General features: G+C 39.3%; 1 protein-coding gene across 10 annotated transcripts in view; it reads left to right on the top strand.

Moving 5' to 3' along the window:
* NCKAP5 (NCK associated protein 5) overlaps positions 1–17435 on the top strand; it is a 1111865-nt gene that overhangs the window by 742772 nt on the left and 351658 nt on the right. For all 10 annotated transcript variants that reach the window (XR_006273101.1, XM_043487514.1, XM_043487515.1 and 7 more), the window contains one exon: positions 14531–14618. Coding sequence is in view for 9 of the 10 variants with exons in the window: in XM_043487514.1 (XP_043343449.1) it covers positions 14531–14618 (88 nt within the window). In the remaining variant the exon portion in view is untranslated. The remainder of the gene's footprint in view (positions 1–14530; positions 14619–17435) is intronic.

The following is a 17435-nucleotide window of genomic DNA, read 5'->3' as shown; positions in this document are numbered from 1 at the left end:
TCTTTTGAAACTTACTATATACAGTGTAATTACTGACTTGCCTGTTTCCTATACTTAGCTGATTTTCTTTATTTGAGTGGCTGGTTATAGTACAAAGTGCATAGATGGGTTCAATGAATGATTAGCAAATAAGGAAATAGTTAAATGCATGAGGGGATAATGAAAGAATGAATGAGTAAATAAGAGAATGATTACTCATATTATAGAAGGAATTGTCTTTAAGTTTTCCAGCATTGGAATGAAACCTAGGTTCATCTAACCATACTTTCCATCTACTTTTCACCACCAACTATGCTCCAGATGAAGCTAATTGGTATATAACTCCACAACTCAAGAGTATTCCATACACTCAGGGTAAATTGATACTGACTCTGTGATGGGGATAATAGAAGAAGAGCTGAGATACATACTGGGGCCCTCTAACTAACTCACAGATAGTTGTTGAAACAAGAATCCTGCACATTAAATCGTTTGTATAATATTTAACCATGCCAAGTGGTATATAAGTAGGTGTTTGGGGAAGACATGAGATTATAACAGAGATCCCTAAAAGTTAATGTGCAAGAATCTCCTTATATGTTTGTTAGCCATCTGTATGTCTTCTTTGGAGAAATGTCTGTTTAGTTCTTTGAAAAGATGCTCAACATCACTCATTATCAGAGAAATGCAAATCAAAACCACAATGAGGTACCATTACACGCCAGTCAGAATGGCTGCTGTCCAAAAGTCTACAAGCAATAAATGCTGGAGAGGGTGTGGAGAAAAGGGAACCCTTTTACACTGTTGGTGGGAATGCAAACTAGTACAGCCGCTATGGAGAACAGTGTGGAGATTTCTTAAGAAACTGGAAATAGAACTGCCATGTGACCCAGCAATCCCACTCCTGGGCATACACACCGAGGAAACCAGATCTGAAAGAGACACGTGCACCCCAATGTTCATCGCAGCACTGTTTATAATAGCCAGGACATGGAAGCAACCTAGATGCCCATCAGCAGACGAATGGATAAGGCAGCTGTGGTACATATACACCATGGAATATTACTCAGCCATTAAAAAGAATTCATTTGAATCAGTTCTAATGAGATGGATGAAACTGGAGCCCATTATACAGAGTGAAGTAAGCCAGAAAGATAAAGACCATTACAGTATACTAACACATATATATGGAATTTAGGAAGATGGTAATGATAACCCTATATGCAAAACAGAAAAAGAGACACAGATGTACAGAACAGACTTTTGGACTCTGTGGGAGAAGGCGAGGGTGGGATATTTCGAGAGAACAGCATCAAAACATGTATATTATGAAGTGTGAAACAGATCACCAGCCCAGGTTGGATGCATGAGACAAGTGCTCAGGGCTGGTGCACTGGGAAGACCCAGGGGGATGGGATGGGGAGGGAGGTGGGAGGGGGGGATCAGGATGGGGAACACATGTAAATCCATGGCTGATTCATGTCAATGTATGACAAAAACCACTACAATATTGTAAAGTAATTAGCCTCCAACTAATAAAGATAAATGAAAAATAAATAAATAAAAAATTTTTTTAAAAATTAAAAAAAAGAATCTCTGTATCTTTTATAAAAGATACAGATTCATTCTCAGAGATTCTGGATCATTAACTCTCTGGTGCACCTGAGTCTGAATTTTAATGAGATTCACCCCCACCCCACCTTGGTGATTTCCTGCAGTTGTTCTTGAGAAAGCACTTTTCACTGGATGAAAGAGAGACTCCAGTGGACCAGAGCTATCAGGGAAATAGGAGATGGGACTTAGGCTGGAGCTTGATGGATGCATGATATTTGGATAGGCAAGGAGGGAAAGGAAGGAATCTCCTTTTTCTTGTGGTAATTGGCAGGAACATCTCTCTCCAAATACCAGATGATTATGATGATTGACAAAATATACTTTCATGACATTGCAGAGTAAGCTATATTACCCTGATGTTTCCTTTTTTGTTTTTAATCTACCACAGAAGCAGGTTTTAAATTGACTTCTTTTTCCCTAGTTTTCACTTTTACCTGTTAAATCTTGACACGTTTCTACACTTCAAAACTTCTAAGGATCAAGCATGCCAGTTATTGCCATATCTTGAGTTCTGATGACATTTTAAACAAGGACCAACAGAACAGACTTTTGGACTCTGTGGGAGAAGGCAAGGGTGGGATGTTCAGAGAGAACAGCATTGAAACAAGTATACTATCAAGGGTGAAACAGACCACCAGCCCAGGCTGGATGCATGAGACAAGTGCTCAGGGCTGGTGCACTGGGAAGACCCAGAGGGATGGGATGGGGAGGGAGGTGGGAGGGGGGTTCAGGATGGGGAACACATGTAAATCCATGGCTGATTCATGTCAATGTATGGCAAAAACCACTACAATATTGTAAAGTAATTAGCCTCCAACTAATAAAAATAAATGGAAAAAAAATAAACAAGGACCATTGGTTAAAAAATAAGTGGAACATTAAATACTTCCCTCTGCGAACACCACTGACAAACCACCTCTTTCATTTTCCTCTCTGATGTGACTTGGATGGTCACAACAGTTCTGTGGAAGCACAGGCTACTTTTCCATGTTTATAGGCAGTTGCTATAAAATAGGCTGCATCAGAAACATATGTATATCCACTGTTATGCTGAAAGCTTATACTGTGTTCTTCAAAGCAAAACAGACTCTGAAGGTGTTGATTTGAAAATTTCCCATTAGAAGGAACACATTTGTAGACAATTCAGGAAGCTCAGAGGGACTAATTGTATAGGGCGGTGATCAATTTAGTGTGGGCGAAAGAAGGGTGACAATGGATATCTAGTTGGGAAAGGAGAGAAGAGTCTCAATAGTGACAGCTCAATCCCCAAAGGGAGAACAGTAATACCCAATGGAAAAGACCAACACGACTAACACCCGTTTTCCTGTCTTGAGTTTTGGCCGTCAGCCACCTGGAGATGACTCTGTACAGTCAGACAAGCATAGCAGACTCTCATTGAGAAGTAGTTCTGTGTAAGTTTTCAATTCTGACAATGCAGATATGGAAGACTTGTTATTAGCACCAGTATCTGGTTCTCTTCTCCTTGCTGGGTGCTCAGAAGACAAAATTTATCAGCTACCCTAGCATTTAGTCAGGCCCTGTGATTAGTTCTGGCCAAAGGCTTTTAAATTGAAGTGATTTCTGGAATGAGATAGTAAAAATTCCTACCGTGTTCACCAGTGTCCCTTTTCCCAGTAGCACTGAAGGCCTCATGTTGAGAGGCTAAGACAGCTTGGATATTTGAGTTATTCCATTTACAGGAAGATCATAATATTTTATCATCCAACCAGAAAATATTGGAGTGAAAAGGATGCTATTAATAATTTTGCCAGGATGATAGACATAAACTGGACTGTCCTTGGAAACCAGGACATAGAAACTCCCTACTCCTGGAAGACAGTTGACTGCCATGGTACCCAGACTGTGTGTCAACATACAATTCAGTCATTTTTAAGCCACTGGGATGTTGGGGTTCTTTGTAACGCCAATGTAACCTGTCCTTTCCAGACTTAGAAGGTAGGTTATTCTTCAGACCAGTTGTTGCTGGAAATTAGAGAGAGGTGCAGTAGCTTTTCTATACTTTCTGAGAAAAGGAAAAGATAGTAGGTACCTCCATCAAGTGTTGACTTGATTGGTTTATATTCCCAAAGAGACTATTTTCTGTCTTTCTCAGATTACGTCCAGAAGATCTACAAGTCACAGAGCCTTTACTTCTGGAAAGTTAGTTAAAGACATAAGAGAAACAAGTACAAACTTATATAACATTTCACATTTTGTCTTGTTACATCCTCACAACATCTTTCTGTGGTAAGTAGGACTGACGTGATATATCCATTTCATAGAGAAGGAAACTAAGGTTCTAGAAATGTAAATGATTTGTCCAAAGTTGCACAGCTGGTAGAAATGTTTCCACAGACCCAGTTAAGTCATTTTAGGAAGTATAGGACTCTCATACATTTACTTACTATACGATGGCCACAGGAGTTGAGGCTGGGAGAGGATCTGATAGCATCAATTTTCTGGCTGTGCTGTGGTTTGCAGTACTGTCTTCTTGATTAAGAGAAGCCACCCTAAAATATTATGAATCAAATGTCATAAGAAGCATATGAATTAAAGAGCAGGCCCATTGAAGAATGCCCTATGGCATCCAGGAGACTCCAGAAACCAATTTTATGGATTCTTAAAACATTTCTTTGCTACTATTGCACTTTCTTGCCCCAAAACTTAACAGTATAACTGGATCCCAAATATGGTCAATTAGATTTTTCTGCCCTTCTCTAATATTCCCAATGACAACAACAAATACTGACTTACTGTGCTGCCTTGGACATTATTCAGATCCAGTGTAGAGTTGGTTTGACTCTTTAACATTAACTCTCTTTTTCAAGGGCCCCTGAAAAAGAGTCTTTAAGATGTGGAAAGTGAGAACCAAATTCATGATTAATTTCCCAATGAGAAGCAAGTCTAATCATGTCTTTCAATTCTTCATTTTTTTCTGGGTCAAATCCCAAGTAGGTTTTGAAGCATGATAAAACAGAGTGTGTGATGAATTCTTGGGGGCCTTAACCATCTTGTGAGGAGCTAGTCACAACTGTGGAAAAAATTATAAACATATGGTGGGCCTCATTTTGAGTACCTGACATCCTTACATTACTAGATTTAGGCTTTCAAAAGCATGGTGCAAATCAAGAAAGAAATCTTGATGACTCAGTCCACATTTTATGTTTTCTTGACCAAGGTAAAATGATAAAATTCTCATTTTAAGAAATGGGGAAAATGATGCTCCAACTAGTTAATATTCTAAAAGAGAATAGCCTGTACTTAATATTTAATATGTATCCTCATGACACATTAAACTATTTTTATTCCTATTATCAGCAGCCAATAAAAATAAACAGTGAGGACCAATTACAAATAGAAATGTCTATTATCTTCAAAGTTTCCCTAATTTTTGGCTACTGAGCTATAAAGATCTGTACCCTAAATAATAGTGTTGCAGTGCTGCGCTAAGTCATTTCAGTTGTGTCCGACTCTTTGCAACCCTATGGACTGTGGCCTGCCAGGTTCCTCTGTCCATGGTGTTCTCCAGGCTGGAATACTGGACTGGATTCCTTTGCCCTCCTTCAGGGGATCTTCCCAACCCAGGGATCGAACTTGTGTCTCTTAAATCTCCTGCATTGGCCCAGTAGGTTCTGTACCACTAGTGCTAAATAATCCATTTATATTAAAAGTAGTTGTCTTGTTAATTCAAAGTTCTTTTTGGGCAGTGTCAAACTCAAAGAATATTCATTCTTCAGACTACTCAAGAAAACAAAATCTTAGAAAAACCAAGTAAATCTGGATGTATTTGTGGAAATTCACTATTTTGAGGAATTCTATTAGGACACATCATAAGGGTAGATTTAGAAGTTAAAGAGACAAAACTTACTTATAAACTGAAAGAGACTCATAGACTTAGAGAATGGATTTATGATTACTGGGGAGGCAAGGATGGGGGAAGGGATAGTTAAGGAGTTTGGAATGAACATGTACACATAGCTATACTTAAAATGGATAATCAACAAGGTCCTATTGTATAGTATGGGAAACTCCACTCAATGTTATGTGGCAGCCTGGATGGGAGGAGAGTTTTGGGGAGTATAGATTCACGTGTGTGTGTCCCTGAGTCCCTTTGCTGTCCACTTGAAACTTTCACACCGTTGTTAATCAGCTATACCTCAATACAAAATAAAAAGTTTTTAAAAAAAAAGAGACAAGCTTTTGAGATTGGACCTGGGGGACTGTATTAACTGTTAATTATTTTGTATTAATGAAGCTAATCATATTAATAATTACTGCATTAGTTAAAAACCAGACTCCACTGAGAGAAGTAACCCACTTTGTAGACCTCTTGTGGATTCCTGGGAAACATCACCAACCCTGCCTTCAGGACAGTGAAAACTAGTGAGATACACATCTTTCTGGCATTCACCAGTACACACAGGATTCTTTATCTCTGGATTAGTGTAAACTCTACAAGCACATGAATCCATAAATGCAGTTTTGTGTTCTGCCTCTGTTGTGCAAAGACACTTGAGATTTGCTTGTTAACATTCAGGGGATTCCCTTCAACTCAATGTGAGAAATGAAGGTTTTCCCCTGAATGCATATCCCTGCTTCCTTGCCTTCTTAAAATCTGCCTCTCTCCACACAGTGAGCTCCCCGTGCAGGATCAAGATAAGCCTGCCCATGAGGAAATTTATGTTGCTTTCTGCTCACATACAGATGGCCCTGGAGTGAATATGATGCAGTAATTCAAATTAGACTAGCACCTTTCGATCTGTTTATAAATGGTCCTGAATCCCCATGAGTGAATTAAGAGCACTGTGGTTTCTGGGCAACAGTATTATTCTGGCAAAATTTGTGCTGAATTAAAAATATATATCATCTAGGAAAGAAAGAAGAAAGAAATCCTCTCTCTCCCACATTTAGCCAGAGTAAATTTCAGTTTCTGTGCTGTCTCTAGTTACTGTTGACATAGATTTAGTCTTCCTAACTATTAAAACCAGGATAAGGAAAGATTGGGTTGAAAACATCAGAGTCACAGCCGACCTGGGGATTGTCCCTGCTTACATGCTTAGATGTGCTAGCTTCTAAGTGAGGAAGCTTATTTGGTAAGGAAACAAGTTGGTGCACTTGGGCAGAACCCAGTTCTAAACCAGCAAAGTTTCCACATGAACAGTTTCATCTTGAAACTGAAAATTAGTCAGCTCTTCCTCTCACTCCTGAAATTGAGGAAAGCTTTTCACTGCAATTAAAACGGAGAGGTAGGGTGGGTTGTTGAGGAAAGCAATGGAAGTAGAATGGGAAAAAGAAATTTAAAAGCAAATGATTTGCAAACAATTTGGGAGACCATTCAAAATATGTTCTTCATTAATATAATTCTCCGATCCTTTCTCCTTTAGCAGCGGGACACTGGTCTTTCTTAGCAGAGATTCGTCGGCCAGGTGGTAAAGGGTGTCCAGGCTAGGGACTGAATCGTGAACCCTGGCCTCATTAGGATAATATCCTAACTATCTAAGCTAATTAGTTGCAGATGAAGCATGTGAACTGTGGACTGCATGTTAAATATGACAGAAAGAGCAGGGAGTTATTTCCGGGAGATGTTCGGTTTGTTTTACCAATGACCAGGAGCCCTGCATCTTAGCCCCATGAGTCACAGCCCCTTTAGTCTTGCTGGTACCTCTCACTTGTTATGACTTCTCTCTGACCAGTTGGATCTACATATAGGTCTGCAGGGCAATGACAGTCTTAAGGAGCCAGGGAACAAATGAGGGAAAAAACTCTTAGATTCATTTGTTCACTCACTTAAAAAAACTTATTGAACAGTGACTCAGCAATACTAGCTATGCTTAGTTGTCAGAGATAAATAAGACAGTCGCTGAACTTAAGGAACTCAGAGCTCATTAATAAGATGCTATGAGGTTATGATGGAGAGGAGCTCAGAGTGTGAAGAAAGGACAGTGGTCCACTAGGCTCAGGTACAAAGGAGATCCTGGGCCTTACCTTTCCAGGCTTTCTTCAGATTCTGTGTGGTTTCAAGGCTGCCTGGAGACCCACTGGGCCTACTGCAGCAGATCAAGGGCACTTCTGCAGCAGTTCTGGAGACAAACCACCAGGTCAGAACATTCACTTTTGAAAGTGGCCAAGATTCAGAATAGTGTCGCAGGCAGAAGCTACGTGAAGGTCAGAGTGCCATAGAGACCTCCAGGCTCTAATCAAACAGAACAGACAGACTGGGAATAGCTTCAGGACCTTCACACATAGAAGCAGAAGGACCAGCAACAAATCTGAAGACAAGTGACTTCTCTCCAGGTGTAAGGTGACACCACACCCCAATCTCCTTTCTCTGTAAAGATTGAGATCCACACAGCCAGACCTGCATACACCTAGCAACCATTTGTGGAAGAAAAGCAGTTGCTTCTCTTTTATATTTCCATCCAAGTGATAAATGGTCTACCTTTAAAAACAAAACTTTGTGAATAATTTATTATGAAAAAATTTAATTACAGAAAAACTTGAATGTATTTTATAGCAAACACTATAAACCCACCAGCTAGATTCTACCATTCACTTTTACTGTACTTCCTCTAGTACATATCTAGCCATTTACCCATCTCTCTCTCCATCCATCATCTAATCATTAAAGCATTTCATAGTATATTCCAGGCATTGATATATTTTGGCCCAAATTATGTAGATATGGGCATGTATATTGCTAATTAGAGTTCCATATTTGTTTATTCTGTACTTTTTTGTTTCAGGGTAAAATTTATGTACAATGATATACGCAAATCTTAAACGTAGCATTGGATGAATTCCAACGAATGCTTCTATTTGTGCAATCCATCGAAACCCCTAGAGAGAGAGAGAACATTAGCATCATCCCAGGAAGTTCCTTGTGTTCCTTACCAGTCAGTCCTTGCCCCCTCCCCCCACCCTCTCTTGACAATCACTATTGTTAAGTTTTACATCATAAATTAATTTTCCCTGTACTAAAGTTACATATAAATGAAGTCATGTAGTATTTAGTCTTTTGTGTGTGCCTTCTTTCCCTCACCCTAATGTTTTTGAGAGTCTTCCACACTGCATGTATCAGCTTATTCCCTTTGATTGCTGAGTAGTCTTCCAATGTAGGAAATATACAGGCATACTTTGTTGTATTGTGCCTCAGTCTTTTGTATAATACTTCCCAAATTCTGCATTTTGAAGCTTTGTGTCAATCCTGCATGATCAGCTGATAGCTTTTTTTGTTAGTAATAAAGTATTTTTAATTAAGGTGTACTGGTTTTGTAGATAGAGTGCTACTGTACATTTAATAGGCTACAGTGTAGAATAAACATAACTTTTATATGCAATAGGAAACCATTTGTGAGACTTTTTTATTGTGATATTTACTTTATTGCAGTGGTCTATAACTGAACCCAGAAACTATCTAATTGAGATATGCCTATCACACAGTTGTTTATATATTCTCTTGTTGATGGACACTTGCTTCTCAATGGATTTAAAAAATTTTTTAAGAATCCATCATGTTAGACTAGGTCTGGGGTTTAAAGTAAGATTTGAGACAAAAGTTAATGCTAGTCAGCATGTGGGGGCTCATGAAAAAGACGTTTGGTTATATACAAAATAAATGAATTGTATTTTGTCTAAATACCCCAGTGGTAGTATGCTTAAAATTTTTAACCCTGCTAATAGGCATCCAATGAAAGACTTTCTTGTAAGCATTTTTCTTTTCTCTAGCAGATGTGAGAAGGATGCTTGTCCCCTTATGGTCTTTGACCTTGCAGGATGGTTGCTGGTCTCCAAATGGGGTCATGTGGCATGATTTCATAAGGAGGAGGCTCCAGGAGAAGGAGAGATGCTGCCCTGCCCCAGGTCCTTCAGCCTTCTTCCTGTTTGAACCACAGTCCCTTTCTTCTTGTCTTAAAATGAAATTCAGTCATGGAGGTCTCCTTGCTTAAACTGATACAGTTTCTCAAAATGAGAGGATTGGGAGTCAAATACAGTAAAACACAAGGAGAAGCAATTTGCAAGTCACAGCAGCAGCTCTCGACAAACTGCACAGTGTAGATGAAGAGAATATGGCATGCATTTTAGCAGATGTGGGTGGGTTATGATCTTGAAGCCTCTCACATAAGAAAATATGAGGGACTATTGAAAAATTGCATTAGTGATTTCATTATTATTTTATGTGACTCATCAGCAAATACACAAGTTAAAGTATATTTCTTAAAAACAAAAAGCATGATCAGCTTTTGGTTCAAAGAGCCTTATGAGTTACTAATTTGATTTGGGGAGAGTGACTTCTTGTTTTTGTGTTCATTTTGTTCCATTTCTGTCAAAAGTGACATACTAAACTGAATATTTGATCACAAGAGTCACAAAAGAACACTTCAGTCTAATGGTCTGATCAGTTCCCAGAGTGTCATTAGGCAAAAAAAAGGGCAGGATTTGGGGAGGAAGAAAGAAGCGTGGACGAGTTCACTTTCCTTTACCTGCTGTTAGAATAAATTGCTCCCAGAGTGCCCTTGGATCCTGTTTTCTAATAATCCTTTCATTATTGAATGAATGAAGTCCTTTAGGGCTCAAATCATATTCTCTAATTGTGACATTATTAGGTTGTTTCCTGCCTTGAAGAGATTCAGGAAACTATTATCTTTGAACATTTACTTCCAGAAGAATCTTCTTTTGTTGTGCAGGGAAACTGTCTCTGTAAGACATGGGTGCAGATCCACTGACAATTCCCTAGTCATGTGCTCTTTAAAAGGGATTCTGTGACAAAGGTGGGTCCCTGGGCACAGGGAGATTTTATTTCAAATTCTCACTGATCCAGCTCTTAGGTGGTTTTGAATCGTTATTCTCGTGAATTCTTTTTTAATGTCCTTTTTTTCTAACTTTAAGTTTGTGCCCCTTTTAAGCAAAACCTTTGTTTCTTCTGCTAGAGAAAGTACTATAATGGTGGTGGTAATTAAGTGATATATATCATAAAACATGGAATCTGTTTTTAATTAAATACAGTTCTTACATTTTTATCTATGTTATCTAAAATATACTGTTTGCATATGAATTTAGTTTATTTGTCTGATGTGTATAGGGCTTAACTTTTAAAAAATAGTTCACTTAATAAATATTAAAATTTATTGCATCTCACCAAGTATAATTTTAGCCTAGGCAGTTTTTAGTTATGATAGTTACTTGACCCATACTCAGATGATGAAAGGATTTAATCTCAGGTTAGACAGTTCAGTTCAGTTGCTCAGTTGTGTCCGACTCAGGTTAGGCAAAAGTGGGGAAAAAATCAGAACTAGAAGATATTAATTAAGGTTAGTGTTTAATGATACGTTCAACAAATCAGCAACTTACAAGCAAGAAAACTCTGCCCATGCCTGACCTGGAGAAAAGAATTGGATTATTTTTAGTTCACATTTGGGAAGCGGATGGTGTAGTTGTTCTGTGTGTAGACTAAACTCATACACCAGCTATCAAAATAATAAAACAAAATAAAGTGTCACTGGACATCACACTACAATGGATGGTGCTTCACAGTCTTTGATTTTTAAAATAAGGGAGTTTACTAAATGATAATCTTTTTTAAAAATGTCATTAGGGAGTAAATAATGGTATATTCTTATAAAGTTCAAAATATTTCTCTGTCACCAGATTCATAAAAGTTGTGAAAAGATGAGACAACTTAATTTTTTTTTTTTATCAAGAGTTGAGCTGAGTCCCTACAACTCTGTTCCAAGCTGTAGCTTGGATATATAACTGGTTTTAATTAATCATGAATTTGTGCCAGAAAAGTGTTCACAGTGTTACTCTGGGTCTAGGCTGCTTGGGATTCTATTTTAACAATTCTCTGTCCACACCCTCTTTTTTCTTTCTTAATTTTTAAACTGTGAAGCAAGAAGAAAGGGGAGAAGGTGAATAAATGTTTTTCTTTTTGATCCAGCAACTCGTGCATAGAACTTTTAATTACACAGAAGAGATAGCAGCAAGATATGCACTGAAACAGAATTGTATTCTAATTTATTGATGACAGAGACAAGACTTTATTTTAACTGAGTTTTACCTACTGGGCCATAATTAAGCCAAATTTGTATATACATGATTAAAGTAAGGATTGACATGAGAAAGACTTTCAGTCTCTTTGCGAAGGTAGGAAAAGAGTAGATTAATATTTAGGAGATGAGAGTCTAGTCCCTGCTGAGTGATCTTGGGCAAGTTATTAACATTATCATTACCCTTCTCTTTTTTCCTATTTAAAATATTTGTATTTATTTATTTTGCTATGCTGTGTCTTATTTGCATCATGTAGGATTTTCAGTCTTCCTTGTAGCGTGCAGTTTCTTTCAGCTGCAGCATGTGGGATCTAGTTCCCATACCAGGGATTAAACTCAGGCTCCCTGCTTTGGGAACTCAGTCTTAGCCACTGAGCCACCAATGAAATCCCTACTTTTCTTGTTTATGATAGATTTAGCAAATATCATGGAAAATCTTCTACCTTAAAGAGGTTGTTTCTGTTTCTATAAAATGAAATTAGGAAGTATTAAAAAAATTGGCTTTCATCACTTATTATTTCAGAATTTGTAGCTTCTTCACACCTGTTCTTTTCTCCTGAACTTACTTTGTCTTTTCTACCAGGCCTTTCTAACCTCTCCTCAGGTCAGGAATAATATTTTTGCTTTCTTGGGTTTAGCAGCTAATAAGTGTTCACAAATATAACTCCTAATTAGCAGTTAAGACTCCTGTTCATTTAAAATCATTTCCTTGAATGTAAATAAAGCCTAGTGGAAAAAGGATGCTGTTTTTACAGTCATGAAAATAGTTTAATCCTAACTCCCTATCCAACTAACCATGATTGTGTAAGTAAGCCACTTAACCTTTCTGGGCCTCAGCTTTATCATCTACCACAGAGATACAATGATATTTTAAAAAGTGCATTGCCACTGCCATATGCTCATTCGTGTCTGACTCTTTGTGATCCCGTGTACTGTAGCCTGTAAGGCTTCCCTGTCCATGAGATTCTCCAGGCAAGAATACTGGAGTGGTTGCTATATCCTCCTTCAGGGGATCTTTCCAGCCCAGGGATCAAACTTGCATCTCCTGCATTGCAGGCAGACTCTACCTACTGGGCTAAAAGTGCATTATGATGATTAATAGATGAGAGAGTTCTTTGACAATTTTAAAGTACTACTTAATCACCATTAATAAAATGAGATATGTGAAACTATTGGGAACATATTTTGTTTTCCTGGATGGATTCACAAAGAGGTGGCTTGTGTAAATGTTCAAAAAAATCATTCTCTGCACACTCGTAATCAGTGTCCGTCATCTTCTCCAAATCCTGAAAGGATAATGGTTCCACTCCCTGAGAAGGCAGAATTTTCCCAATTATCACACAGGTTTGCATTAGCCCAGTTCATCTGCAGTGTCTTTTCTCTGCTGCTAAGTAATGATGTACCATATGAGAAGCTGGCTTTCTGAACTACACTTACCTTGGTTACTGTAAGGGTCTTGCCACTTCCAGGAATTCATAGACCCCTACGGCCCCTAATTTGTCTTGCTAGATAGATGCTCGAGTGAGAGAGAGGGCTTTGTCTACTTCTCCCTACAACTCTTCTGAGCTAGGATCATATTGAGTCTCTAGAATACATGCTTCAGGATGGGACTTGAAGAGAACCGACTCAGGATCTGGGCACAAGAGCACTGTGTTCAGTGCGTTCCATTCGGGCAGCCTGCTCTCAGAATTCTGGTCCATGAATCCTCACAGATAAGTCCCAAGGACAAGGCCATTTGAATACAGTCTGAATATACATTTTCATTGCTTGTTAGAGTAAGCATTTAATATTTTTTAAAAAAATGAATCAACCAGAGATTCGCATAATAATGTCTTCGGAGTGTTTACTTTACCCAGAATTGAAGGATAAATTAAGAATATATGACATGGTTCTATACAAAATATTGTAATTTACTTCAGAGGATAAAGCATGCATACATGAAATCTTTGAGGATTTTTAAATGAAAGAATAATTATAGAGTTGTAAGAATTCACAGAAGTAGGGTACTAATAAGAAATCTCTTAGGAAGTAAAACTTGAGGTGGATTTTGAAAGATGGATGGCCCATGAGAAGAGGAAAGGCTGTTGGCATTCCAGAAAGTAGTAGCAGCTTGAGACAATGTCTGGAAATGGAAATGAGTGTGTGTGTTTTACTCTTCTCTTTTGGGCTTGAGGGGGGAAGTATTGGGAAGGAGTACTTTGACGTGGGTACTTAATAAGATTATGGCATACAATATATGGTATAATGTGACCCATAGAAATATTCATAAATGTGCATTAAGATATATTTGTGAAGATATTTATTAATTGAAATAGCAAAAATTTTGAAGCAATTTAAATTCCATCAGCAGAGGAATGTTTAAAAATTTTATGGTACATTCACATTATGAAATATTAGGAAGTAGTTGAAAAGAGTAAAGTAGATCTTTGTGTGCTGACATAGAAAGATCTTGGAAAGATGTAACAGTATATTAATGGTGAAGATGCATTCATGTAGGATTTGCTGACTTTGAAAACTTATTTTTAGAAAATCAAAACAGTATTTCAGAAAGATTACTGGAGTGACATTGTGTCAAATTGAAAGTGAAGAGGGATGTTGGAAGATGTTTGCATGAGCACAGACATGAGAGTTCAAGGATAGAGACCTGAATGGTAAACAGAAAGAGAGAGAAGCCCGGGTCATTCCGCAAAATGATCGTGGAGGACTTAGGACAGACTCTTAATACAGGGGGTGAAGGAGAGAGGAGAGAAAAGAGATTTCTAGGCTTTAAGCTTAGGGAATCATTTGCTGAAGAGTGATTTCTACTTACTGAATAAAAGCCATGTTAATAGGAAACATTTCTTAAATTATTTATTATCTATCTATCTATTTATTTTTGTTTGTTCATTTTTCAGGATGGAAGAAACAGTACAAAATCTACTACAGAGTCAAGGACCTCCAGAACAGAAAAAAGAAGAAACTGTTAATATAATGGTCTATCAGGTACACCACACGTCTTACTCTTGGCTGGGAACCGGTCAGCTTGTTTTGCTCAGATTTCTCTATCTCTGTCCACCCTAACCTGGAGATAAATAAGAAAGGATGGTCTGACCCCAGTGCTGAGAGCCACCCCAGTTACCTCTGTTTGAGGAATCCTGTACACGTTTACTTCCTTCTTTCATTTCTTGTACTTTGTGAAAAAGAATCATAGATTTAGTTGTATGAGAGTGCAAAAAGTAAGTTTATAGTGATGCAGAGAGACCTACAGAAGTATTGCAGAATTCTAACCAGGGCTGTAAAAGAGGTATCTGGGAACAAAGGGGAGGGAGTACTTCTTTCTGTTCAGGGAGGTAAGGAATGCTTCTCAGGGCTCTCACACATGAGGTGGGCCTGAGGAGTAGAGAAACAAGAGAAAGAATGGAATGCTTCTCAGTGCTCTCACACATGAGGTGGGGCTGAGGAACAGAGAAACAAGAGAAAGAACATCCCAGGCAGAGGGAAGCTTGTGTAAAGGGGCAGTGGTGTGAGTGTGCACGACAGGCTCCTGGAGAGGAAGACGATCCCAGGATGCTGAAGATCTGCTGGAGGTTATGCCTGTCTGCTCCGCTTAGGCGTGTGGCCTTGCGCCTCAGGCCACGTGAAGTCTGTAGACATCCAAAGAGGGTCAGTGGTCAATAGACTAACAAGTGTCGCCTTTTGATAACCCTTATCCCCCGGTGCTTTAGCACTAGTAAAATGAGGGGCTTTCCTGGTGGTCCATTGGTTAAGAAGCCACCTGCCAATGTAGGAGACATGGATTTGATCCCTGCTTCTAGAAAAACCCCACATGCTGCATGGCAACCATACCCCTGCGCCCCATCTACTGAACCTAGAGCTCTGGAGCCTACGAGATACAGCTACTGAGCCCACGCACCACAACTCCTGAAACTTGAGTGCCTAAAGCCAGTGCTCTACAACAAGAGAAACCACCTCAATGAGAAGCCCTCGCACGGCAACTGGAGAGTAGGCCCTGCCGCTGCTGCCGCGAGGTCGCTTCAGTCGTGTCCGACTCCGTGCGACCCCATAGACGGCAGCCCCCGTCCCTGGGATTCTCCAGGCAAGAACACTGGAGTGGGTTGCCATTTCCTTCTCCAATGCACGAAAGTGAAAAGTGAAAGTCAGTCGTGTCCGACTCTCAGCAACCCCATGGACTGCAGCCTACCAGACTCCTCCGTCCATGGGATTTTCGAGGCAAGAGTACTGGAATGGGGTGCCATTGTCTTCTCCGAGAGAGTAGGCCCTACTCTCCACAATTAGAGAAAGCCAATGCACAGCAATGAAGACCCAGCATAGCCAAAAAGAAATAAATCTTTAAAATAAAACAAAAAACACTAGCAAGGTGACCAGGCCAGGAAGCTGGGCATCTAATCTGAGCATGACCCAAGTTGGTCACACAGATGAGAAAACTCTGACAGCAGAAAGAGGCCCAGGCATTCTATCTAGATCAATGGAAGACTTTTATTGAAAAGCCCTTAAAATCACAAAGAAACACCCAATATCCATTGCACAACTATGCATAGAGAGCTTTAAAAAGCTAAAAAAGTCAAAGGAATGGGTCAAAGTTTAAGGTGATCACTGGGCGACCCCAGGTTTTCGCTAGCTAAGAAAGCAGTGGGTTTGGAGAGGCAAAGAAAGGAACACAGCTGGTAAAGGTCATTTCACACTAGCTTCCCTGAATTCACAGGTTCTGGGCTCTGCAACCCAATTTATGATGACAATATTGAGAGGAATCTGATAATAAAAGTCACAGTATCATATAAAATTAAGAAATCTAGGTAGAGTTAGCCTTAAGAAGTCTATGTGTGTGTTTAGTCTCTAAGTAATGTCTGACTCTTTGTGACCCGATGGGCTGGAGCCCCCCAGCCCTCTGTGCCTGGTATTTTCCAGGCAAGAATACTGGAGTGAGTTTGCTGTTCCTTCTCCAGGGCATCTTTCTGACTCAGGGATCAAATCTACCATTTCTTTGCCACTTACAGGCTGTTTCTTTACAGCTGAGCTACTGGGAAAGTCGCTAAGTCTGTGTCCTAAATCATTGACTGTTGAGACATCTACAGGGCTACAATTTGACACCGGAGACAACTGTTCTCCATCTCCAGCGAAAACAATGCGAGGTGTTGACTTAAGTTAATTCAGAGGAGATTAAAGTTAGCTCCATAAAGACAGTAGAAAAACCACTGAAATCTATTTCTAGGGGAAAGGTTTAGATTCTTCTTGAGGTCATCTTCATGTGGGGAAGGCATGCCCAGCTTTTCCTGGTATGTGGTCGCCTGCAGTTAGGATAAGGTTTTAAGTGCTTCTAAGTCTGAATCTTTCCTAGGTAGTAATATCTTCTTTGGCAGAAAATTGAAGTATAAGTAAAAAAAAAAAAAAATCAGATTGACTCTGTATTAAATGGTTCTGTTTAACCTTAAAGAAGCATATTCTCTGCCCCCTGGTAACACCTCTGCCCTCACGGTAACACCTGGCTTCAGTTAGAACTAAGTGACTCAGCATCCCTTCTGTGCTTCTTCCCGTGTCCTCATTGGGGCTGTTTCACCCAGGTTCTTATTTTCTATTAATCATTCTTTGCTTATCTCTTTACCACTTATTAGCCAAATCTGTGGTGTGGACACTTACCATCAGAATTCATTTTATGAAACCAGAAGCTTCTTGCTTCTTAGAAAAACAGAGACTTCTAAAAATGTGTTTTAAAAGCTGTTTCCTCTTTGAGAGTTGCTGCTTGGAGGAGGGGCCCACTGTGGCGCTGACGAATGGCGGAGTGGGCCCGCTCACCTCGCTGTG

The sequence above is a fragment of the Cervus canadensis genome, chromosome 15 (assembly GCF_019320065.1).
Source record: "Cervus canadensis isolate Bull #8, Minnesota chromosome 15, ASM1932006v1, whole genome shotgun sequence".
In the NCBI taxonomy this organism is placed as follows: Eukaryota; Metazoa; Chordata; class Mammalia; order Artiodactyla; family Cervidae; genus Cervus; species Cervus canadensis.
This window is presented reverse-complemented; position numbering and strand designations above follow the sequence as displayed.